Here is a 26,975-nt window from a genome sequence, read left to right as displayed (position 1 = left end):
TGCCTCATCAGGAAAGACTCCCGGGATTGGAATGACTCCTTACCCTCTCCCTTAAAACCCACTTCCTTTCGTCTTCCCCTCTCCTTCCCTCTTTCCTGATGAGGCAACAGTTTGTTGCGAAAGCTTGAATTTTGTGTGTATGTTTGTGTTTGTTTGTGTGTCTATCGACCTGCCAGCGCTTTTGTTCGGTAAGTCACCTCATCTTTGTTTTTATATATATATATATATATATATATATATATATATATATATATATATATATATATATATATATATATATAATGGAAGGAAACATTCCACGTGGGAAAAATGAGTGGGAAAATGAGTCTTTAAATATGTCTGCTTGTGTCTGTATGTGTGGATGGATATGTGCGTGTGCGCGAGTGTATACCTGTCCTTTTTTCCCCCTAAGGTAAGTCTTTCCGCTCCCGGGATTGGAATGACTCCTTACCCTCTCCCTTAAAACCCACTTCCTTTCGTCTTCCCCTCTCCTTCCCTCTTTCCTGATGAGGCAACAGTTTGTTGCGAAAGCTTGAATTTTGTGTGTATGTGTTTGTTTGTGTGTCTATCGACCTGCCAGCGCTTTTGTTCGGTAAGTCACCTCATATATATATATATATATATATATGTGTGTGTGTGTGTGTGTGTGTGTGTGTGTGTGTGTGTGTGTGTGTGTGTGTGTGTGTGTGTGTGTCTGCCTGTGTCTGTATGTGTGGATGGATATGTGTGTGTGTGTGTGTGTGTGTGCGCGCGCGAGTGTATACCTGTCCTTTTTTCCCCCTAAGGTAAGTCTTTCCGCTCCCGGGATTGGAATGACTCCTTACCCTCTCCCTTAAAACCCACATCCTATATATATATTTTTCTCCTTAAAACTTCTAAATTCGGTAAAGAAAGGGTTAAACAGCTTGTGAGACTTCTATTACTCCTAACAAACACAAATATCATACTTGTGAACTTCAGCCACAGCGTCAACCTGCCTGAATACTCACCCACAAACAAAGAAATTCGTAGAATAAATGATAAACTCAAGAGCACATGTAAGATGTTCAGTAATGTGGAACTAATAGATGTCAGCTCACCTAACAGAACATGCTTCACCAGACATGGACTTCACTTGAATAGTAAAGGAAATTGCAAATTAGGAAAACTGATAAGTGAACTAATTAAAAGTAAGTCCCAAAAGACAGTCAGAGAACTAGGGTGGTATGAACCTTGTGTACGATCAACAACAGCAGCCCCTTCAACAGAGGACAACAGCAGTGCACCAGCTAGAACTGCTGATACAGCCACATCAACAGCCACGAGGAACGATAGAGCTGTCACTTGCTTATCTACAAGTAGTAAGAATGTGAGTAGCTGCAGTGAAGATTTTTTTATGGACTATCATCCCTCAGCCAGTGCCACAAAAACTGTAAATATAGAAGCATCTAATTCTTTGCCTATCCTTCTCAAAAACAGAACTTTAATTATGCACCTAAATGTACAATCAATCAAAAACAAAATAGATGAAATCGATGTGTTCCTAAGTTCAAAGCCAGGCCATGTTTTCTGTGTAAATGAACACTGGTTCACACCAGCTGAAATTGCTCTGTATAACCCAGAAGGATTTGAATTAGCAAGCTCATATTGTAGAACCAAAAGTAGTCATGGAGGAGTCGCTATTTTTATAAAGAGAAACTCTAACATTGAATATGTAGCACAAAAAGTTGATCATTTTTGCAAAGAGCAACTTTTTGAAATTGCTGCATTATTGCTTCCCAAACTTAAATTAGTGATCATCTCTATTTATCACATCCCTAGCTCTGATATTCATCAGTTTATTGACCAAATGGAGACTTTAAATAAGTACCTGCTGGTAAAATACAGACACCATAAGATAGCATATATTGGTGACATTAATATAGACATACGACTAAAAACACCAACTGTCACCCACTTTCAAAACATGTTAAGGTCTAACAACTTGTACTGTATAAATAACAAGCCAACCAGATTAGATGCCTGCCTAGATAACAATCTCCAATTTGACAGAAGACAAGTGTCAGTACGGAGTGATAAATCCAGTATTATCTGACCATGACAGCCTATGGCTAATGGTCAACTGTGAAAACTATCCTACTCAGCAACCTGAACACATTAAGATGATCAGATTATTATATCTGACAGCATTACAAAGTTAAGGCAAAAATTATCAGAACCTGAGTGGGACAGAGTATATAATTGTAATAACAATGATAATGCTTTTAACTTGTTCACGAACATACTAATGAGCTTAGTTCAAAACTGTTGCCCACAAATAATCAAAAACATGAAAATAGATGGTGCACCAAATAGAAAAAAGAAGCACAACTGGTTCACTCCTGAAATGCATGACCTGAGAAACACACTTATTGCCCTACATAAAATGGTTAAAACTGGTAACCTAGAATCGAAGCAGAGGTATAAAGAAGCCATGGAAGAAATATAGGACTGAAATACAGACAGCAAAGCAGAGATGCTTTCATTGAAAACTCCAGCAACAAATGCAAAGCAGCGTGGCAGGTAATAAACAAAATAGCAGGGAAGCATAAAAACAGGCGAGAAATTCCAATAGTGCCTGAAAAATTAAATGAATTTTTTGTTAAAAGTACTAAGTTCGAAGCTACTGCTACCTCTGCACAAGATGATGCAACTTCTGAAAGTTTTACCTACAACATTACTGACCTAAGTAACTTATCCTTTAAATGGAAACAGGTGACCTGCCAAACTGTAAACAAAGTCGTCACAAACCTATATGGCTCATACAGTGAAGACCTCTATGGCATCTCCAAAACTGAAACAAATAATTGACATTATTGTTGCCCCTCTTACCTTTCTGATCAATAGTACTTTTACAGCTGGAAAATTTCCCAATCCATAAAAAAGGAGGAAAAAACACCTGAAAGTTACCGTCCAATATCCCCCATACCTATATTACCCAAGATAATAGAATGCTGCATTAAAACACAACTTTGCAACTACTTTGCTGAACAAAATCTTTTTTCCTCCTCACTCTTTGGTTTTAAGCCAGGATTGTCTACAATAAATGCAGTAGAAACTCTTGTGACAGACATACTTGATGGCTTCGAGAACAATTCCATCACTTGTGCTGCACTACTAAATCTGAGTAAAGCATTTGATACTGTATCCGATGAAATACTAATAAATAAACTAAAGTGCTAGGCTGTCAAAAATAACGAACTGGCACTAATCAGATCATACCTGACAAACAGAATTCAGGTAATTATAGTAAATAGCCAGCAATCAAATGCTCTACCAGTTGTAAGAGGCATGCCACAAGGCTCAGTGCTTGGACCTTTTCTCTTCCTGGTATACGTGAATGACGCCTACTTTCATGCTTCACAAGTCAATAATATATGCTGACGACACAACCCTGATTACCTCAGATAACAAATTGGAGTAAGTGAAGAAACAAACAAAAGTAATGCTTGAAAAGACTGTCATATGGCTCCACAGTAACAAGACTGAAACTATGTATTTTTTCTTGCACAATCTACAGGAAAAATTAAATGAGTCTGACTCTGTAAGACTTCTAGGAATCCACCTGGACCCGAAATTAACATGGAACACCCACACGGAACTGTTATGTACCAGACTATCTAGAGTAGTCTTTTTGTTAAGGAAACTAAAAACATTAGTTAGCAGAAAACTACTTTTATCTTCTTACTATGCCTTCTTTGAATCTCACTTGCAGTACGGAATAAAATTATGGGGCAACTAATCTGGTGCTCAGACAGTGTTCACGTGTCAGAAGAAAGCAATTAGAGCAATTACAGGTATTAAAAGCCAAGAATCATGTCGAAAGCACTTTAAGGAATTTAACATCTTAACATTACCTTCTCTGTATATAAAAATGTGTCTTCTTTCCATAAGAAAACAAATACATACCTTACCTTACAGAACAGATGTTCATTCACATGATACCATGTAGGGAAGCAGCCTACTCACACCTTATAAAATTCACATCAGTCTTTCCATTGTGTGCCAGCCCAGTCCGCTGTAACTAGCTCTGACGTCATAAATATTGCGCAATACTTTAAAATGAAGTAAATAACCTGAAACGTTTCTAGCATGTCAGGAGTAATACAAAATCAATATGTGTTGAATATCAGCTCAATAACTTCAACCATTTTCGAAATTTGGACTTTTTCTGTAAAAATCATTGGCGCAACAGAAAAAAGCTAGAAACTTAAAAATTTATATTTAGATTCTTTTGCATAATAATTTAGTATAAACAGTATTCTGGATCTCACAAATTAAAATTTTAGTTGAAATTCATGATTTTCTGGTTTTTATCTTAAAAATTAAGGAAGCAAGTTAGATTAAGTAGGCGAATAAATAAAGCTAGGATGTTTAAATTTAAGTAGAAGGGAGGTCCGCTATAATCATAAAGATGTGAGAAGTTTCAACTGAATAACTATAAAACTATAGCGATAGCGTATCTCCAAAGGGCAAGTTCAGAGCTCGTCTACTGCGTGTAGTGTAATTAAATTAATTCTCTCGCCCAAAATATTTGACTTAGGCACATCAGACTTTTATTATGATTACTTACTTGTGTGCTGATTGCACAATTAAATTGAAAGCTTCATCGGCCATCAGCAAAGGAAGCAATGATTTATTCGATAACTTAAAGTGGTGCATTACTAGCCCAGCGGCTAGTCGGGAGAGCAGATTCGATCAGGCGTTCCCTTAGCCGTCTGGACCGCGGCTTTATATGTAAGAATGCTGCGCGAGAGAAAGGAAGGCCCCAGTTCTCTCCAGACGCTGATTAGCGCACCACCTGTGCCGGGAGTCGCGTCGCGTCGGTATCATTGATATAAACAGCCTCAGATGCAGTAATAAGTTACTCGGGATACGCGTAACCATGAAATCGTTTTCGAGTGAAGTGTTGCTTTTGGGAGGACGTTAATGATCTATCTTTAGTTTGCGTATGTCGTATTTTCACGTGCCGCCGCAGGACAGACATTCTACCATTATTAGCCTGGCATTTGATGAACATTATCATCAAATTATGGCGAGCATTCACTTAAACATTTAATTTGAACAGTTATAGTGGTATCAGCGCATTAGACTATGAACTGCTCTGGTAGTTGGATTGTGTGGATTCTTTTTGGTCTGTGACTTTCAGAATATAGTGAACATTTTAGAGAGAATGGTTTTTGATTATGAATCCCAGACAATCTCCTAATTCCTCAGAGCTATAAGCTGTAGCTATAAATGTATTTCTCAGATGAAGTGGGCACTAGGAATTCTAATTACAGGCTTCACGTTTTGCTAATCATTTTCTGGTTGCCAATATTGTAGTTAGAGCGCCAGTGTTGAGAACGGCAAACAACAGCGTTAAATAAATAATAGGAACATTAACAATTATGCCACCTGCCGCCCCACAACCAGATATAAAAACAATCTTGATGTAGACTTTACTAGGCTGTCTAAGGTCCAAAATAGGTTTAAACAAACAGGATTAAAATTATATAACAAGTTACCACCATCACTGAAAGACCTACAAGGTGATGCCTTCAAGAAGCAGCTGCACAAATTGTTCATTGATAAGTGTATCTATGATGTAAAGGAATTGGAATGTAGTAGAGAGTGAGAGTAGCTATGATGTTAAGGAATTGGAAAGTAGTAGAGAGTAACTATGATGTTAAGGAATTATAATGTAGAGAATAACTCTTCTATCCTCATGTAATGTAATCTGAATGAACATAGTTTCGCAATTTTAGATTCACTATCAAATGTAATGTCAAAACTGTCTATTTCAACAAATGTTGGCTAATGACAAGTAAATAAATAAATAAATAAATAAATTCTGGAGAATCACTATATTATTCCTTTTTAGTTGATTTGTATGGATATTCTGTACATATTGTGGTATCCTCTTTAAAATGTTACTAATGTTCTATTGGTTTCTTTACGGTTTAACAATATGTATAGTTATCACATTTGGCTGTAATTTTTCAGATGCACCTGAAGATGGGATGTTGTCCTGAAACCTGGGGGGGTTGTGCTCTCTTTTTATTGGAAAATAACGTTGAGTATAACTGTGTGTGGATCTTATCAGTCGTGAACAACATATTTTATGAATTAGGAGGAACTTTTGTTATCTGTTTGTAAAAAATTTACACTTAAAAGTTGTTTCTTAACACTCACTTCAGAGCTTTAAGAGCTTTCTCCCCAATTTTACGAGCCACAGTTTTATGCTCAGCCAAAACAGCTGCAAGATATTCTCGTTTATTAATAGACAATGAAGGACCAATTTTCTGTATAACAGTAATCAGCAACTGTCCAAATTTTGCACTAGATGACAATCCACTACCAGCCTTTAAAAGAAGTGTAATTATTTTCTCATTTAGTATCTCATCTGTTGAAGGAACAATTGCTACCTGTAGAAGTGTTGCTTGCCACTCAGTTAACTGCATGGAACCACTCTCAACAACAGCCCTGAAAAGAAGAGGAGGAAAAAATATGTTTCAGAAGTAATAGAAAAGTGTTTGTATATGACAGAATATCACATCAAATTAACCACACTGAGACTTCGGCACCCACTGGAAGTTAACCATATGATGAAATGAGACACATCTGACACAAAAATATAAATGAGAACAGCATTAAAAAAGAATCACATTAATATGTTGCATGAATACCATTAGTTACCAATACATGTTGAAAGGTAGCCAGTTAACGTATTCCTTAACATAATTCATACAGGGATAATGCTGCAAATCTACAAACAAATATGTAACATAGAGCTGAGTACATACAACAGTTAAAATACTTAAATTAACAAGCAACAGTTCCCAAATTATTAGCATGCTTTCAGTTGTCCAACAGACTTGTCAATTCCACTGTTCTGGTGAGGGAGGGGTGAACACTTGGCTGGGTAACCGAAAGTACACTATGAATCAATCTTGCTGAGGAAAACCGAGAAACCACAGTGGTAAGCAAGTTATTCTTTTGTGCTACCTGTGCTTCAAGCTTACAAATACAAATTCATCGACAGAACAGGAATAATGACCAAGGAAAATTTTTTTTAAAGCTAACAAAGTTAACTTGCTGACAGTCATGCAATTTGCACCACCACGAGGCAAATGTTCATAAATTTTATCGTAGCAAAATTCAGTCATTTCTGAATAAATAACAGCTTCAATACACAGTAATGAAGATTATTTCTTTATTTAATATTTGATTACAGATACTGCTGTTAATTTCGAGCACAAACGTACTTCGAGTACACAGTTTTCCACAAATTGCTTACACCAGCATATTACTCCCCAAAACATTAACAAATTACAACAGGCAAATTTGTTAAATTAGTGATTTGACTTCCTCACAGATATCCAATGACACTAAATACAAAGGTTGTCAAACCTAGTTAGTCAAAAAATTTCAGAATGTGTTTCTTTCAGTTTAAGTTCTTCCTTTACCTAAAAAGGGATGACACTCTTTGCAGGAAACTGTCAGCTCTTTAAAAAGTATTATTTACTCTTTTCTTCGCTGCAGCACATCTTGAAAGAGTCCCCTACAAAAAGTCTGTTTTATTTTTATTTTTTCAATTTTTATAATAAACGTAGTCATTCAAATGTATAGGTACCAGTAGATCTACTGTCCATCCATCTGGAACATTACCGAAGACTTCACTCCATTCAGAGAACTCTCCAGTGCCCATTAACAGACTTACATTGCGCAATTTTTCAACTCTTTTTGTTTAAAATGACGCAAATCAGTTATTTTCTACGAAATTAGTACTACAAAACTCTGATTTTTAAAAAAAAGGCACAACTTATACAGGTAAAAACTTTATAAATTTAATGTTATATGTATTTGACATACATATAACACAATCAGCATCATGTTACATTAGTAGTACAGTAGCTGATTACAGCAAATTTATGTTACTGTCATAGCCTGATAGACTAGACAGGTTACTGACATGAACCACTTAGCATGTGAAACCCAGATGAACATAAAGTTCAGCACCAAAAACACAGTAGCGAGAAAACTATAAAGCTGCAAATAACATGAGCAGTTCAAATCAGTACCAATGAACAAAGCAAGAATCAACATAAATCAACACATACAATCAAGAGTTCCAAGATCACAGCAAAGCAACAGTCATATTTGTATATCAGCTTAAAAAGGCTTCACTGGTGAGATACAAACTGCTAATTCTGCTGCTGGATTGAGATGTTGTAGAGGATCAATGGGTATACTCAAGTGACATTTTTACAATGACCTCTGGAGTCACACCCCTTAGAAGCAGAACAATCTTCTACGCAGAAAATATCTACCCCACTCTCATTCAGTTTCCACTTTGCTTGAGTGGCAGGATATAAGAGAAAGTAAATACAGGCCATATGGAAGTTGGTAATTATGTGTGTGCTTTTAGAAAGTCAATGGTTATTCACTGCATTTTCTGATGTAATATGTTAGGAAACTGGTGTTTCAATTTGCTTAATTTCTCTAAGTTATTTGCCAAATACCATACCTGCCATGGAAGGAAAAAAATGTTATGTAAATCACCTTCTAGCATCACATGAACAAGATGGGGGAGTCTCTAATGGATTTGTTATACAAGTGACAGTGGAAATTTCTGATACTTTTGGGGAGGTCACAAAAAAAGTTTTGTGATAATATTCTGTTTTTGATTATTGTAGTATTTAGGGAATAAAGCGTGAATGGTATTCTTCAGTTATCTGTCCTCCTCTAATCTCAACAATGACTTACTACATAATACATCATTATTATTAAGGTGCGATACTATTTTTTAGAAATGTTACTTTGTCAAATATTTTTAAAAATTTCAGTACTGAAGATGTTTACATACTTTAAGGTTCTACGGAGTGAGCAAGAGATTGTTTTCATCAGCTAGTACATTATTTGTTAAGTGAGAGCACTTTCTGAACATTCTGTTGGAAGTACCATGCACAGCATATGAGCTGTATGTGTGGGACTAAGAAAACAATGCAAAAAGTAAACCAGTGAAATAGAAAACACGCATGTTTAACTCTGGACTGTAAACTAAAAAATTAAAAATCTAAGGTGTGCAATATCGATGTTACGTGTAAATGAATAATAGATTACAGACAAACAGACAAAGCCTCTGACTACTGACAGAATAAAAGCAGTCTGGCGTAAGGAGGTTTTCAAACTTGGATTTAAAAATCTGTGGATTATCAGTAAAATTTTTCAGTTCTGTTGGAAATATCTTGAAAATGAAAGTTGTGAAGCAGTGTCTTTATGACAGTGGTTAAAGGAAGTTCTATGCAGATTCAAACTGTTGCTCTGTTGAGCATCTATGCAAAAGGGGGGGGGGGGGGGGGGAGAAGAATCACAATGCAATGAACTGTCTCTCAAATCAGTTTTAGATATCAAAAGGACAGAAAGGTAGAGAAACGTGAGTATCCAACTATGACACTGCTCATATAATTTAGGAACTATTTATTGGGGCACATTAATACAGCTTTCTAATACTTTTTTCTGCCCTTTAATTCTTTTTGTACGATATGAAAAGTTTGTACAATATTATTCAATTGACGTTTTGGCAGTGGTGGAAAAGCTGTTTACCACATAAGTGTTCTAGTAATATGCCTGATATCTACACCCATATCTACACTCAGAAAGCCCCCTTACAGTGAACTCCCTGCACAGACTAATGCAAAATAAGGAGCAGAAATGCTTTGGGGCAGTGCGAGCATTAAATCCAAATGTGTGTGGACCATACTTTGAATGTAACTATTATTAACGGATCGTATTTGGGAAGGGTACACATTTGCAGCACCAGTTTCATATTTTTTATGTTGACTTCTTACAACACATTTTATTGCAGACCACAAAACATCTTGTACAGTACATTGCTCTTCCTCTGTCAATGAGTTGTTCAAACATGTTGAAACTTCTTACAAAGTAAGAACATGATTCAAATATGTAAACAGTTGTGCACCAACACCTCATGACTAAAAGTTCCATAGTAATGTGAGACTGTTTAGTACCTTTGTGTTGATGTCATGGGACAACAGCTGAATACGTTAAGTTAAGAAGAAATGTTATAGATTATGAAAACAAGTGGTGAAACAATGCACAATTATTGCACCAGGAAAGATGGACCTCAAGGAATTTTCATCACCAGCTGGAAGGAGAAAGAGTAGCTCTCATACCAGAAGAACACAGTTTTCAGGAGGAGAAGACAAAATAAATTGATCAGTTACAGAATATCACCAAGTTCAGTCTCAGTTTGAGCCAAGACACCGAAAGTATCTTGATTAGAAGGTTTCAGTCCTGACATTCCACACTAGCTCACTCTCCCGTGAGAAATTCTACATGATGTAGGAATTAAGATTTTCGGATAGTTGGCACTTATGCTTGCTCAAATTGCATGGAGCATGTACTTTTTTTGTGAAACCCAGCTTTTCCACTTTTCAAAGGATTTAAAAAAAATGGTGTAAAATTCAGCAAAATGTAAAATGAGGGAAATAACATTTTAAACAGTAAAAGTTATGTGTAGGAAACCCCCTTTCACTTTTGCATTTTACGTATGTGCACATAATAGACATCAAAATACTCATGTCAGGGACTTGTTTATCATCTAATAATGGTTTATTATCTAATAAAAACTACTAATATCATGGGAAGCAGAAACATTTGACTCAATTTCATACATTATTATTGATGTTTTTGGAATGCCTGCAGCAGTCACTCATTACTCAAATAACGAAACACTGTGTCAGTTATATATTTTTTCATGCTTAGCACAGTGCGTTTCCAGAATTTTTTCTCGATATCAATAGCAAAAATATACATAAGTATTTTGTTTGGTGTTTGCACATGCATTGTTATGCGTCTCTTGAACTGTAGTCGTCTTCTCGAGGTACTGTGCTTCCTCAGTTATGTAGAAAACCACACATACGCAAACTATCACTCAATTTTTTTTTTTTTTTTTTTTTTTTGTGTAACATCACAATAAATACATAAGTAAATATTGCACTTAACAATGACAATAAATCTTTCAAACACATTTTGCTCAGCATGACAATACATAATTCTCACTGTGTTTAAACCAAAAACATGTCAACAACGCAAACTGAATGAAGGTGTCAACTAGCACTACGATCGGCCCAAAGATGAAACACACTAAATATGATTCAACAGAGGTGTGACGACGATTACAACAATCACATAACTGCACATGTGCTGCAGAGGCAGTTTGGAAATGGTTGTGATTCATCATGATACTTTATTCGTACGAACCTAGTTACTCCTAGCAGTCAACATGCAGAGTAGAGTCTGGCAGTGACAGGAGATACAGCACGAATTGTTCCAACTTTTACATGTTTACCAGTTTAAATCCGCTTAGTAGAGCACCCTGGTGTCAAGAAGCCTAACCACATAATCTTTGTAAACACTACTTGATGGCCAACATCATTTTATGTCAGATATTTTTTCCACAAACATTTTTTCACAAAGTGTAAATCTCAGGAAAATTATAAATATATTGGTGCAAAATAGGGTGTGAATTAACATTGTGGACATACGAAATTTGACAGGAGTGATAAAAAAATGTCCTAAATGGCAGGAAAATGTTAAGTCCAGAAATGTAAAAGTGGGTTATCCTGTAGTTACATAGAAGTCAGGCAGATGTCAATGTAAGTGTTTGGGACACAGTGAGGAACTTCTTCCTTTCTTACCTCTTAGAGCATCCCGATGCTCAAATGGCCCAACTGTCTTATCTCTTTTCCCAATCACCATTCAGTCGCCTGGCACCAGATCATGGTACAGGAAAATAAGGAGAGAGCTAAAGTGAAGGTTGATTTGATAGAACATATCCTGAGTGCGAAAGACAATGGCCATAGCAGTTTCTGGCAGAAATGTTCATTAGCGACTGATCAGGAGAGAAACTGTGTTGGCTACTTGCACTGTGGCAGCTGTTGTACATTCTTCTTACATAGATCCAAATCTGAAGGCAAGTCTGTAGAACATGACAAAGTGCTAAGTTCAGAGGCATTACCATCTACAGTAAAAGATGAAAGTCTTTTTAGTTACCTGAAACATGCATAAAAAAAGTGTGCCAGAGACCTTTGCTCATTCATATTAATATCACATGGAGGATTTCCGAGTTTATGTCAGGAGCCTGTAAACAACGTTTCAGAGTTTGAACAAGTCGATATCCCTAACGTTCTGCCTCATTCTACAACAGTATCGTGAAACACTGAAAGACAAGTCAATAAAATATGAGCAAATATGATGCCCAGTGTTGTGCACGCCATAGATGTGAATGCATGTGTATGTACACTAGCATTATACTTGCCTGTCGTCTACATAACAGCCACCGACTGCAGCAAAATGGATCCGTCACCTCCTCCACAGGAGAGAGATGTCACCTATGGTCGAGCCATCAACCTCACAGCGGTGTACCATAGGTTGCCACCAGTAACTCAACTGAAGATGATCACACCACCAGCAGCTACCACAATACCAGGTAGTGCTATGTTCACTGCACTTAGTGTTGCTATCATTCGCACTAGGCCGCCTCTTCCATATTACATGCCCCCACCACAGTTTCCCATTGTTGTTCTGCTGGAGGGCTTTATAGGTTGCCACCTACTTACTATCCAGGAGTCGACATCAGAAGTTCACAGTTTGTGGTTCTCTGGGCTTAATGACAAGCACGCAAGTTCTCTGTGCTTAATGTCAACCACACAAGTGGTCCCTCAATCAAAGTTTCATTCACTAAGGGCACAATACACTCATGGATTTATGTGGGCCGAATCCACGGTTCACCAGTCTGAACCCCTCTGAATCGCATGCCACATTCAAAACCACTAAGTTATCACAGCTGCATCAACAATGGACGATGTCCATGTGCAAAACTTTCCTGGCCAAGTCAATGATACCCTGTTAGAACAGACAGCAAACTTACTATAGTGACAACAGTTAGTATAAATGAAACAGCTTGTATCTTCAAAGAAACTGTTACTGTCCAATGTTTTATCCATATCAGATCATTACTTTGAACTTGCTTGATATGTAGTGTAAATAATGTTCCACTGTTCTTTGGCTGTGTGGGCACACCCATTCATTAGTAGTGTTCAGCACCCACAATGGGACTTACCACAGCAGGTATGTGGACCAATCCGTATAAGAAAAAGTGCTGCCTATTTATTAGTGCACAGTTTGTTGATCAAGATCGGTCTCTACAAAAGATAGTACCAGCAACAACTCACTTTCCTAAGAAGTTGAGGAAGAAGAAGAAGAAGAAGAAGAAGAAGAAAGGAGGGGAGGGGGGGAATTTATTAAGGACCTTCTTGAGGAAATATTGTTTAATTTAGAAGTCCTCAGAATTTTAATAAGATATTAATTGTCACTAGCTGTGGTGCTAGTATATGTAAAACATTGCTATTATTCCAGCATTATTCATGCATTACACATTTTGAATACATTTCTGCACATATTTTCAATGACGATTATTTGAAAAACGAGGTTTTAGTGGTTTATCCCATTATTTACACTGGATTCCAGGAAGAAGAATAGTCACATGAATTTTTATGGATAACTTTAAAACAATAAATTGTGACTAGGTGGTACAGCTTGTTTAGTACGCTACAGTGCGATTTAGGCAGTAGGATAAATTCATGGAAATACTTGTGCAGAAAGGTGTCACTGAAAAACTTACCTGTTATGACAGCAAGACTTCAAAGGGCTCTTGACTTTGTAGAGCCATTAGAAGATGCAATACAAGTGTTTGAAGGCAATCCTATAATACATATCCTATCCTATAATACATTGAAATTAATTCACTGACTGCAAATTCCTTGACATCAGCTGAATTAGGTATAGATCTACTACCCAATAGTGACACATGAAAATTTGTGCTGTACTAGGACTCAAACCCGGATTTCCTGCTCATCATGAGCTATCACCTTAACCACTTAGACTACCAATGCATTCTCTCTGGACCAGCCGAAACATTCACATGTCACATTGTCTCTGTCCTTATGTCAGCACCTTTCGAAGTATTTCCTGCAATTATGGCTCATCAACAGTGTCTGTTCTTTCAGACATGCATGTAAGTTGCACAATGTCGTTGGTTTTGTTATAGATGCATAAACTGAAAAATCATTACAACACAAAGACAGGTGATATATATGTACATTTATTTAAAAGACTGTTAATCCAGTTTTCTCAGTCAATTAGTGTTTCATGTCCTATGGATCATCTGCACGATCAATCACTATGATTTGGAACAAGTCATTTTATATTCACATCACAAATTATTATTATTATTATTATTATTATTATTATTATTATTATTATTATTATTATTCTCCCTCCATATGTCCGGTAAATGAAAATTGTATTTAGTTAAAAAAAGACTAGTTTTAGTATCACTGGTGTTTGACAGCAAAGCAAAACTGTTGTATTATTGTCTGGTAACTGTAGGTAATGAAAGTGCTGTGTGTGTATCTCATGGAGAAGGCCCAAAATTAGACATTGCACAAAATAACATTTATGCAGCTGCCCTTCTAGCTGCTAAAAATGATGTCCATTGCTAACAAAAATGGGATGTTAAATACTGTGCATCAAATTTATGATGAAATATCAGTTTGAGGTAAGCTAGAATAAAATTTTAATATGACAATGATCCCTCTTTCTTCCCCCCCCCCCCCCTTTCTCTGATAATATTTTTTTTATGCTGCTTACAGTACGCCAGAGTACAGCAGCTGCACTCCTCAGGCAAAAAAAGGAAGTCTGTTTTCAGAGTGGCTTGACTGTGTGTCACATGATACTCAATCTACCAATGAGGTTGACCTGCAGTTGGCCCGAGCACATGGTGATGAAGATGAGTATATGTGGCCCACAGTCAAGCCACTCTGAAAACAGAGACTTCATTTTTTGCCTCAGGAGTGGATCTGACGTACTCTGACATACTCTAGGCAGCCTGAAATAAATATTTTCAGAGAGAGAGAGAAAGAGAGAAAAGGGAGGGGGGGCAGGGGGGAGGGTTATCGTCATATTAAAATTTTATTCTAGCTTACCTTGAACTGATATTTCATCATAAATTTGATGCACAGCATTTAACATCTTGCCTTTTTCAGCAATGGGTATCATTTTAGTAACTGGAAGGGTGGCCACAGAAATGATGTTATTTTGTGCAATGTCTGAAACTGAGTCTTCAACTCCATGAGACGGAGACATTATTATTGATCGTGCAGATGATCCATGGAACATGAAACTGCCTAATTAACTAAGAAAACTGATTTCACACTCATTTAAAGAAATGTATTTACATGTCATCGGTCTCTGTGTTGTAATGGGTTTTCAGTTTATGCATCTATAACAAAACTAACAGCATTGTACAACTTACACGCATGTCTGAAAGAACAGGCACTGTTGATGATCCATAACTATACAAAATATTTCAACAGGTGTTGAATTTAGTGGACTACAATACAAGGACAGAGACAGTGTGACATGTTGAAGTTTGGGTTGGTCCAGGGTGCTGATAGTGGTTAAGATGACAGCTCATGATAAGCACAAAATGCGGATTTGAGTCTTGGCCCTGCATAAATTTCATGTGTCACTATTTGGTAGTAGATCTATATCTAATTCAGCTGATATCAAGGAACTCACAGTCAGTGAATTAATTTTGATGTATTGTGGGGTACTTCTTGCTTTCAAATACTTGTGTTGCATCTTTGAACAGCTCTAAAAAGAGAGAGTCCTTTTGAAGTTTTGCTGTCATAACTGGTAACTTTTTCTGCAACACCTTTCTGCACAAATATTTACATGGATTTATCATAACTACACACTGTAGCATTCTAAACAAGCTCTACCAGCCAGGCACCATCTATTGCTTCAAAGTTGTCTATAACAAATTCATGAAACCAGCTACCTTCCTGAAACACAGCATAAATAATGGAATAAACCACTACAAGCTCATTTTTCACATAATCGTCATCCCAAATGTGTGAAGAAATGTATTCAAAATGTGTAATGCATGAGTAATGTTGGAAGGATTGTGATGTCTTATATCTTTAGTGCAGGGTCATAAGGGTATAAGTCACTTTTTGGTCATTTTTGGTTTATTAAACAACATTGAAAAGGAAAACACAAGCTTTAGTGGTGGTCACTGTGCCTTAAGTCATATTTGCTAACGTTTGTTTTGTATTAAAGGCTTACGTCGACTCATGCCCTGTGTGTGATAAACTGAACAAGTTTTATGTTGACTTATGCCCTTAGTAGCACTAAACATTTTAAACTTATATTTGTTATTCTGTAATCTTTCCCAGGGTTGGCAATATTGTATTATTAAGGAAGCTTGTGCTATAAATATGTGCATTGTTGTCGCATTGTGAAAGAGGCAAGATTAACATTCACTGATTATTGAACATGTTTGAAAATGTTTACTGCTGGAAGGAAATGGTTCATTCACTGCAGGAACAGACTGGCATTAACACAAGTAAGTGGATCTTTAAACTGATTTACAAGACTAAATAAAATGTAGTCATCTAGGCCTCTTTATAAATCTTGTGTCAAATTGCACTTCTTGTAAAACTACAGAGACAATAATTAAGGATACTGAATATGAAACCCTATTACTTTCTACAAAACATTTTATTGTTTATTTTTAGATGAATGCAGTGATAACAATTTAATATTGTCTCCACCACTATCCGAACAAGATAAAATACAGGAGATATTGGAGGGAGCCCCTGACAAACCATCAATGAACAAACTAGCATCTTCACTGTCAGATATTTTGGATTATGATAATGACGTGATCAAGAAGAGATATATGCACCAGGTTCAGAAAAGGCAACAGCCTAGATGATGAAATAATAATGAGAAGAAAAAGTCATGTTATTAAAAAACTAAAAGTCCCTCTTGATGATTCAGATTAGCAGCAAGAATACATTGCGCAAAATGTTCCTGCAGACCCTGTGGTGGAGACATCTCTTTCAAGAGATGGAACTGAGCAGCCTTCCACATCTGTAGTGCTTCAAGAATTTTGGGGTAAATGCTAGAAACACTTGACTCTCCACCGTCTCGAACACCCGGTATTTTAATGACGAGGGTGAGAGCGCCTTTTTACTTCACCACACATATCTGTGTGTGCAGGGGGAACAGCTGTCACGAGAAGCCAGGAGCTGCATCAGACAAGCGGCCCTGACAAGTGGTTACCAGCAGCACCTTGGAATTTATATCAAAAAGTCAAATAGTGTTTGCATAATTGTGGTATCGATAGCTAAGATGCCACGGCGTAGGGGCAAGTTCATAGGTTGGCACTTCAACACCGATGACAATGCCCTCTAGTGGCGCTGTTCAGCTCTACGAGCGCCGCTGCAGATTCAGCCTATTGGACCACGAGCAGATGGCTGGGACACTTTGCTTCATATATAGACTTTGCACTACTTATGACGGGTCTAAGACCTCGCACCTATGTGCTCATCTGAACAAAGTTATGTATGCCTCTGTATATATTCAAGCACCAGTAAACCACTTTTACGAGGTGCATTCAAGTTCTAAGGCCTCCGATTTTTTTTCTAATTAACTACTCACCTGAAATCGATGAAACTGGTGTTACTTCTCGACGTAATCGCCCTGCAGACGTACACATTTTTCACAACGCTGATGCCATGATTCCATGGCAGCGGCGAAGGCTTCTTTAGGAGTCTGTTTTGACCACTGGAAAATCGCTGAGGCAATAGCAGCACGGCTGGTGAACGTGCGGCCACGGAGAGTGTCTTCCATTGTTGGAAAAAGCCAAAAGTCACTAGGAGCCAGGTCAGGTGAGTAGGGAGCATGAGGAATCACTTCAAAGTTGTTATCACGAAGAAACTGTTGCGTAACGTTAGCTCGATGTGCAGGTGCGTTGTCTTGGTGAAACAGCACACGCGCAGCCCTTCCCGGACATTTTTGTTGCAGTGCAGGAAGGAATTTGTTCTTCAAAACATTTTTGTAGGATGCACCTGTTACCGTAGTGCCCTTTGGAACGCAATGGGTAAGGATTACGCCCTCGCTGTCCCAGAACATGGACACCATCATTTTTTCAGCACTGGCGGTTACCCGAAAATTTTTTGGTGGTGGTGAATCTGTGTGCTTCCATTGAGCTGACTGGCACTTTGTTTCTGGATTTAAAAATGGCATTCACATCTCATCCATTGTCACAACCGCCGAAAAGAAAGTCCCATTCATGCTGTCGTTGCGCGTCAACATTGCTTGGCAACATGTCACACGGGCAGCCATGTGGTCGTCCGTCAGCATTCGTGACACCCACCTGGATGACACTTTTCGCATTTTCAGGTCATCATGCTGGATTATGTGCACAGAACCCACAGAAATGCCAACTCTGGAGGCGATCTGTTCAACAGTCATTCGGCAATCCCCCAAAACAATTCTCTCCACTTTCTCGATCATGTCGTCAGACCGACTTGTGCGAGCCCGAGGTTGTTTCGCTTTGTTGTCACACGATGTTCTGCCTTCATTAAACTGTCGCACCCACGAACGCACTTTCGACACATCCATAACTCCATCACCACATGTCTCCTTCAACTGTCGATGAATTTCAATTGGTTTCACACCAAGCAAATTCAGAAAACGAATGATTGCACGCTGTTCAAGTAAGGAAAACGTCGCCATTTTAAGTATTTAAAACAGTTCTCATTCTCGCCGCTGGCGGTAAAATTCCATCTGCCGTACAGTGCTGCCATCTCTGGGACGTATTGACAATGAACGCGGCCTCATTTTAAAACAATGCGCATGTTTCTCTCTCTTTCCAGTCCGGAGAAAAAAAATCGGAGGCCTTAGAACTTGAATGCACCTTGTACTTACTTGCAGTACTAACGTGTTTTACCTCACCTGCTCCTACTTGCTTTCTTCATTCAGCCAAACTTTCAGCTTTCAGGGGCAGACCCACACGCTGCCTTCCAGTTAGAATACAAAAATAATGTTCCGAGGTTTTTGGTGTCATGAGGATTGTTACACAGAAATATGAAGTGTGTATTGTATAGAGACTATTGGCTCTGCACGAGGCAGCATGTATGAAATTGTATGGATGTTTTGTTGATTCTGACATTTATCTTGAAACCAGTTGGCTTGCTGAAGCTTGTACAGAATAATTGTTACTTTTGGGATGAGAGTTGAAAATATATTGTTTTTGAATGGAAAATATTCTATGAGTACACGATTTATTTCAAGACTAGAGAGCTGGTTGATACTACTCCCTTTAATCTGATACAGTTTTCGGAGAAGAATTAAACAGTGAGAGCGACATAGCTGATGACCCAAAGAAGAGGACTGGCTGCACACACAACGTATGAGTCAACTGGAAGATAAAATTAAGGATATGTTGGAGGGAGCCCCTGACAAACCATCAATGAACAAACTAGCATCTTCACTGTCAGATATTTTGGATTATGATGATGACAGTGATCAAGAAAAGACATATGTACCAGGTTCAGAAAGTGAAAGCAGCCTAGATGATGAAATAATAATGAGAAGAAAAAGTCACATTATTAAAAAACTAAAAGTCCCTCTTGATGATTCAGATCAGCAGCAAGAATACATTGTGCAAAATGTTCCTGCAGACCCTGTGGTGGAGACATCTCTTTCAAGAGATGGAATTGCACAGCCTTCTACAAGCAATGGCAATTGTGAAGGTACAGTTATTCAACAAGGTTGGGCTACAGCATTGCGCAAAGAATGAACTGTTCTTTTGCATACTCGACAGTCATACATTAATGTTAATGTGAAGGAAGTAGATGCTAGAAAGATGAAACCTCTTAAACAGTGCAAAAAGAAATTTTTTCTCATTCTGGAAAATGATATTTGCAAAACTATTTTTTCAGAACACTAGGGATTCGACACACATGATGAAAGAGTTGCGTTTATAGCAAAGCATGTGGCAACCGGGAGACACAGAAAAGAAACACGTTACAGAATTAAACCAAGATCAGTTTAATGACTATGCTAGACTGCTCAAATCTAGTTTGATTTCTAGAAAGAAAAACACAGATGGAGAACATTACTCATGGCATGCTGTTCAATGGCTCCAGTATACTGACAATGAAGGAATGATCAACTATAAGAATTCCTTGGGTGACGAACCTTTCAAGATGCTGAGTTTCAGTAGAAGGGGCAGGCCATCAATGGACCAAGTGGAAAGGAAAAACAAATCACTTATGCCTACATCTAACGAAAAGAAGAAGGATTTACTTGACCTGCTGCCTCTTATACCACCAGTGTTTTACAACTTTAAGCGTCTTCCTACAGAACCTGATGCAACTGCGCAAGATCCAGATCTAACTGAAACTGAGTTAGAGTAGCATTCTTATTGTATCCTGTTTGGTTTATTTATAACATCAGACTGATTTCTGGAATAATTGAATCCACAATATTGTCTTGTTCATAACATTAATAATGTGTTGTTATATAAATATTTACACAGTATGTACTTTCTTGTTTAATATTTAGTGCTACTCATATAATGTTGCCTGAATGTAGTAATTATTTGCAAATAAAGTTGTTTCATGTAATACTCATTTAGGTCATAAAATTATTATGCAAATGAGCTGGAGCACATATCTACGTTTATGGGATGAAATGGTGGGGAAAAATAAATTTAAGAAACCAAGAAAATTTGGGCCGTAAAATAGCGAATATTTACTATGTAATAATGTACTGTTAATTTAAATATACACACATTTGGATTTCAGAGGGAGAGCAGCTGGGTGGCGACCTGTAAAGCAATCCACGAGAAGAATACTGGGAAAACATGGTGATGGCAAGTAACTCAAAGAGGTGAGCTAGTGCGAATGGTAGCAGCACTGAATACCTGGTACCACGAGGGCTGGTGGTGGTGTGATGATCTTCCAATTGTGTTACTGGTGCATTGGAAGAGGGTAACCCATGGTAAATTGCTGTGAGGTTGATGGCTCGACCATAGGTGACGTCTGTCTTCTATGGAGGAGGTGGCGGAGCCAATTTGCTGCAGCTGGCAGCTGTGACACAGGCAACAGCCAAGTATAATGCTAGTGTACATGCACATTGATCCACATCTATGGTCTGCACAATACTGGGCATCATATTTGCTCACATTTTATTGACTTGTCTTTCAGTGTTTCATGCTATTGTTGTAGTGTTAGGAATATCCACTTGTTGAAACTCTGAAATGTTGTTTACAGGCTCCTGACAAATTCTGACATTCTCCACCTGATATTAGTATAAATGAGCAAAGACCTCTGGCACATCTTTTCTACGCATATTTTAGGCAACTAAAAGGACTTATTTTTTACTGATGCTGGTAATGCTTCAGAACTCACACTGTCATGTTCTGCAGATGTGCATTCAGATGCCCCATCATGGGTGTGTGAAACAGAAGAGAACAACACCTGACAGTACATACAGCCAACAAAATTTCTATCCTGACCAGTCACAAATGAAAATTTCTCTCTGAAATTGCTACAACCGCACTGTTTTGCACTTAGAATACATTCTATCAAATCAATCTTCACTTTAACACTCTCCTGATTTTCATGTTCTTGAGCAACAATCTTGTGCCACGTGACTGAGTGGCGACTGAGTAATAAGATCAGATGGTTGGGCAACTTGACCATGGGATGCTCTAACAGGTAAGAAAGAATCTAGTTGCCTGCTGTGCCCCATGCAGTTACATTCACGTCTACCTCACTTCTGTGGAACAACATGCTTAGAGCAAGCATAAGTGCCAGATGCAGACCTCTACTTACACCAAGTATCCGAAAATCCCTGCATCATGTGTAGAATTTTTCACGGGAGAGTGAGCTAGTGTGGAAAGTCAGGACTGAAACCTTCTAATCAAGATACTTTCGGTGTCTTGGCTCAAACTGAGACTGAACTTGGTGATATTCTGTAACTGATCAGTTTCTTTGTCTTCTCCACCTGAAAACCGTCTCCTTCTGGTATGAGAGCTTCTCTTGTCCTCCCAACTCGTGATAAAGAGTTCTTGAGGTCAGTCTTTCCTCGTGCAATAATTGTGCATTGTTTCACCATTTGTTTCCACAATCTAAAAGATTTCCTCCTAACTTCACGTATTCAGTTGTTGTCCCATGATATCAACACAAAGGTACTAAACAGTCTCACATTACTATGGAACTTTTAGTCTTGAGGTGTTGGTGCACAACTGTTTACAAATTTGAATCATGTTCTTACTTTGTAAGAAGTTTCAACATGTTTGAACAACTCAGTGGCAGAGGAAGAGCAATGTACTGTACAAGATGTTTTGTGGTCTGCAATAAAATGTGTTGTAAGAAGTCAACATAAAAAATATGAAACTGGTGCTGCAAATGTGTAACCTTCCCAAATACGACCCGTTAATAATAGTTACATTCAAAGTATGGTCCACACACATTTGGATTTAATTCTTGCACTGCCCCAAAGCATTTCTGCTCCTTATTTTGCGTTAGTCTGTGCAGGAAGTTCACTGTAAGGGGCTTTCTGAGTAGATGTGGGTGTAGATATCAGGCATATTACTAGAACACTTATGTGGTAAACAGCTTTGCCACCACTGCCAAACCATCAATTGAATAATATTGTACAAACTTGTCATATCGTACAAACAGAGTTAAAGGGAGAAAACAGTAAAATATGTGCCCAATAAATAGCTCCTAAATTATATGAACAGTGTCATTTCTACTGTGTCATAGTTGGACACTCATGTTTCTCTACCTTTCTCTTCTTTTGACACCTAAAACTGATTCCAGAAACTTCATGCTGTAAAACTAGTTCCCTCTTGTGGTGCTTGCAGAAACTGGTGTCTAGAGGAAGAATCCAGATGGCACATGTGGTGTAACAGGCATCAAGGTCATGACTGTAATGTTGTGTAGCATGCTCTGCAACAGGATTTTGTGTTGCCTTTACGCAGCCTCTGCCTATACCCATTCATCCTAACTGATAATCTAATGGTAGCGTTTACATTACACAAATAGCTCTCAAATATATGTGTAGTTTCACCGGTGGCTCTCCCTTTGATAGCAAATGTTCTGCCAGTAACGGGACTGGCATAGGTGGTGGTAGGTGGGTGCATCTTAGTGCAAGTCTTACAGTGCAGACAGTAATAGATACAAGAGCCATAGGTACAGAAATGGGCACAAAAGGAGCAGAGGGTTTGACCAGAATACTGTGGAGATGGGAAGGGCAACGGAAAGCCATTCTAGGTGTGGTGGGCAAAGTCTCTGACAGAATAGACCTCATTTCAGGGCATCATTTTAGGAAGTCATATCCTTGTTGAAGTAGCCACACCTAGGATCACTTTCTGTCACCCACCCAATCTCTACAATATCATTATTAGACCCTATGGCTCCTTATGCACTTACTTCCTTACCCTATTGCCCCTACTCCTGAGACCATCCCCAGAGTAAGATTTGCCCTATGCATCCTCCTATCAACTTTACCATCTCTGTAATTCGCAAAACATATACTATCAAAGGCAGAGCCGTCTATGAAATGACACGTCTTGAACAAGCTGTTATGTAAACACTGTTCGGACTTCTACATTGCTGCTACAATGTGACAGTCGGGAACTCAGTGCCTGTTTCACCACACATGCCACCTGGTTCATAAATTTGAAAGGTAATAATTTCACTATGAAAGAAACAATATATGTGGCAGGTATAAACTGAGAATGTGCAAGGCAAAATTGTCTTGTTCCAGCCTTGAACTGACTTACCCAGACAGCTACAGGGGTATGGATTCTGACCCATTGTGCAGTTTGATATTTTTCATGCTAACATTGTCAGATGTGAAAGAAATAGTAAGTGACAGACAAATATCCCAAGACTGGCTGGTAATCGAACCTGTGACCTATTATGGATCCATCGTCTGTCACCTTACAGCTGAATAACCAAGCCACACAATAGTAAGATAAGTACCTTTGTTCATTTGTTTTACTTCGTTTGAATTTGTGGTGAAATTATTTCGTGTGGTCACAATAATAACAACAGAAGTAAAAATAGAACTAGATGTGAATGGACAGGACAAGTGTGTATCAGATTTGGACTAATCGATGTACCTAATATTGTAGTAGCTGTAGGCTCGGCTAAATCTGTAAACCTGCCAACAGAGCAGGAATGCACGGTTCTTGCACTATAGGCAAGGGGATTTCTGCACCGAAGGGTTTCAGTAGTATTGTTGAAAACGTGATAAAACGGTGCACTCACAGCAGCACTGCTATCCTGTATAAATAGTTGCCATTGTGATGGCACACGCATTCCCAATCCAACAATTCTACCAGGATGTGGGGGTTATGCAAGAGAAGGAAGCAGCATGGAGCCACCACCAGCAGCAATCACGAGCACAGGTCTCCGTGATGGTACCTGCCTCCTGGACTGCCACACCACAGGCCAATGGCTGTTTGGTGCAGTCATTCCTCACAGAGCTGAGTACCATACCACAACAACGTCGTTATATGCTGCTGATCCAAAGTGCTTGTTGCATGACTCATGCAATGGCGCTGCATGCTACACACTGAGCACAGGTAACAGCAAAACTGGATGCGCATGTTGCAGCAAGCTGACTGGACAGAGGCTATCATCTTGCGAGGTCACCCGGCCCCTTCCATGTGCAGTGGGGGAAGGCATAGTCGCTACCCCACACCAAAAAGCACAGATGTATGAATATAATAAAAGTGTTAATTTTGACAGCTGAATCTCTTTGGGCCATCTCTGGCCTGCAATCGTGCATCAACCTTCCAGTGCCGGTCATACTGCACAGCAGTTACTACCCCCCCCCCCCCCCCCCACCCCCACCTTTCCATCTGCCCTAGGGTTGGCTATGCAAGGAAAAAAATTAGGGGTTTAACCTCCTATCTACAATGAGATAGAGATGGAGCAATAGCTCAGATTGTTTCAAAGATTGGGGAGGAAATCAGCTATGCCATTTCAGAGGAACAATCCTGTCATCCTGTCATTATCCAGGAGCAATTTAGGGAAATCATAGAAAATCTAAATCTGGATGGCTGGACAAAGATCTGAACCACTGTCCTCTCATATGCATGTCCAGTGTGCTAATCACTGGCTACTTCACTTTTAATGATACTTGTCAGATATTTTGACATTAGAAGGTTTTTGCAAACATGCTGTTTCTCTCATGTGTAAATGTTTCATGCACTAATTAACTGTTGCCCACAGCCTTTGCTTTTGTCTTCGTCTATCTGTAAATATAATTCTCTAGTTTACTGCAATATGAAAATCTGCCTGTGAAAATTTACTTTGCTCCTTTTGGGAGTTGTTCACTAAATATGCTTATTTTTCAGGTCCTTACTCAGAATTGTGGAGTTAACGTCTCTTTTAAAAAAGTGGCCTGAAAGAATTTTATCCTCACCAACTACTAATGTCAAAAAACCATTCTTTGTAAAACCAGAAAAATACTGTGCTAAGAAAAGATGTACTTGACAATAAGTTGAAAATTGTTATTCTGAATCGAATGAAGTATTTGCCTGTTCTTTGTATATTAAAAGATTGCAGTAATATATCTAAAAACACAGATGATGTGACTTACCGAACGAAAGTGCTGGCAGGTCGATAGACACACAAACAAACACAAACATACACATGAAATTCAAGCTTTCGCAACAAACTGTTGCCTCATCAGGAAAGAGGGAAGGAGAGGGAAAGACGAAAGGATGTGGGTTTTAAGGGAGAGGGTAAGGAGTCATTCCAATCCCGGGAGCGGAAAGACTTACCTTAGGGAAAAAAAAGGGGTATACACTCGCGCACACACACACGCATCCATCCGCACATACACAGACACAAGCAGACATTTGTAAAGGCAAAGAGTTTGGACAGAGATGTCAGGCGAGGCGGAAGAACAGAGGCAAAGATGTTGTTGAAAGACAGGTGAGGTATGAGCGGCGGCAAATTGAAATTAGCGGAGATTGAGGCCTGGCGGGTAACGAGAAGAGAGAATATACTGAAGGGCAAGTTCCCATTTCCGGAGTTCTGACAGGTTGGTGTTAGTGGGAAGTATCCAGATAACCTGGACGGTGTAACACTGTGCCAAGACGTGCTGGCCGTGCACCAAGGCATGTTTAGCCACAGGGTGATCCTCACTACCAACAAACACTGTCTGCCTGCGTCCATTCATGCGAGTGGACAGTTTGTTGCTGGTCATTCCCACATAGAAAGCTTCACAGTGTAGGCAGGTCAGTTGGTAAATCACGTGGGTGCTTTCACACGTGGCTCTGCCTTTGATTGTGTACACCTTCCGGGTTACAGGACTGGAGTAGGTGGTGGTGGGAGGGTGCATGGGACAGGTTTTACACCGGCAGCAGTTACAAGGGTAGGAGCCAGAGGGTAGGGAAGGTGGTTTGGGGATTTCATAGGGATGAACTAAGAGGTTACGAAGGTTAGGTGGACGGCGGAAAGACACCCTTGGTGGAGTGGGGAGGATTTCATGAAGGATGGATCTCATTTCAGGGCAGGATTTGAGGAAGTCGTATCCCTGCTGGAGAGCCACATTCAGAGTCTGATCCAGTCCCGGAAAGTATCCTGTCACAAGTGGGGCACTTTTGGGGTTCTTCTGTGGGAGGTTCTGGGTTTGAGGAGATGAGGAAGTGGCTCTGGTTATTTGCTTCTGTACCAGGTCGGGAGGGTAGTTGCGGGATGCGAAAGCTGTTTTCAGGTTGTTGGTGTAATGGTTCAGGGATTCCGGACTGGAGCAGATTCGTTTGCCACGAAGACCTAGGCTGTAGGGAAGGGACCGTTTCATGTGGAATGGGTGGCAGCTGTCATAATGGGGGTACTGTTGCTTGTTGGTGGGTTTGATGTGGACGGACGTGTGAAGCTGGCCATTGGACAGGTGGAGGTCAACGTCAAGGAAAGTGGCATGGGATTTGGAGTAGGACCAGGTGAATCTGATGGAACCAAAGGAGTTGAGGCTGGAGAGGAAATTCTGGAGTTCTTCTT

General features: G+C 39.0%; 1 protein-coding gene across 1 annotated transcript in view; it reads right to left on the bottom strand.

Moving 5' to 3' along the window:
• Positions 1-5,858: 5,858 nt before the first annotated feature.
• The window catches only part of LOC126456697 (uncharacterized), a 100,899-nt gene continuing 79,782 nt past the window's right edge, over positions 5,859-26,975 (bottom strand). The window contains exon 6 of the mRNA XM_050092435.1: positions 5,859-6,483. Coding sequence (XP_049948392.1) covers positions 6,189-6,483 — 295 coding nt within the window. The 3' untranslated portion in view covers positions 5,859-6,188. The remainder of the gene's footprint in view (positions 6,484-26,975) is intronic.

This window comes from Schistocerca serialis, chromosome 2 (genome assembly GCF_023864345.2).
Source record: "Schistocerca serialis cubense isolate TAMUIC-IGC-003099 chromosome 2, iqSchSeri2.2, whole genome shotgun sequence".
NCBI lineage: Eukaryota > Metazoa > Arthropoda > Insecta > Orthoptera > Acrididae > Schistocerca > Schistocerca serialis.
Note: the sequence above shows the minus strand (reverse complement) of the source record. Positions and strands in the feature narration are given on the sequence as shown.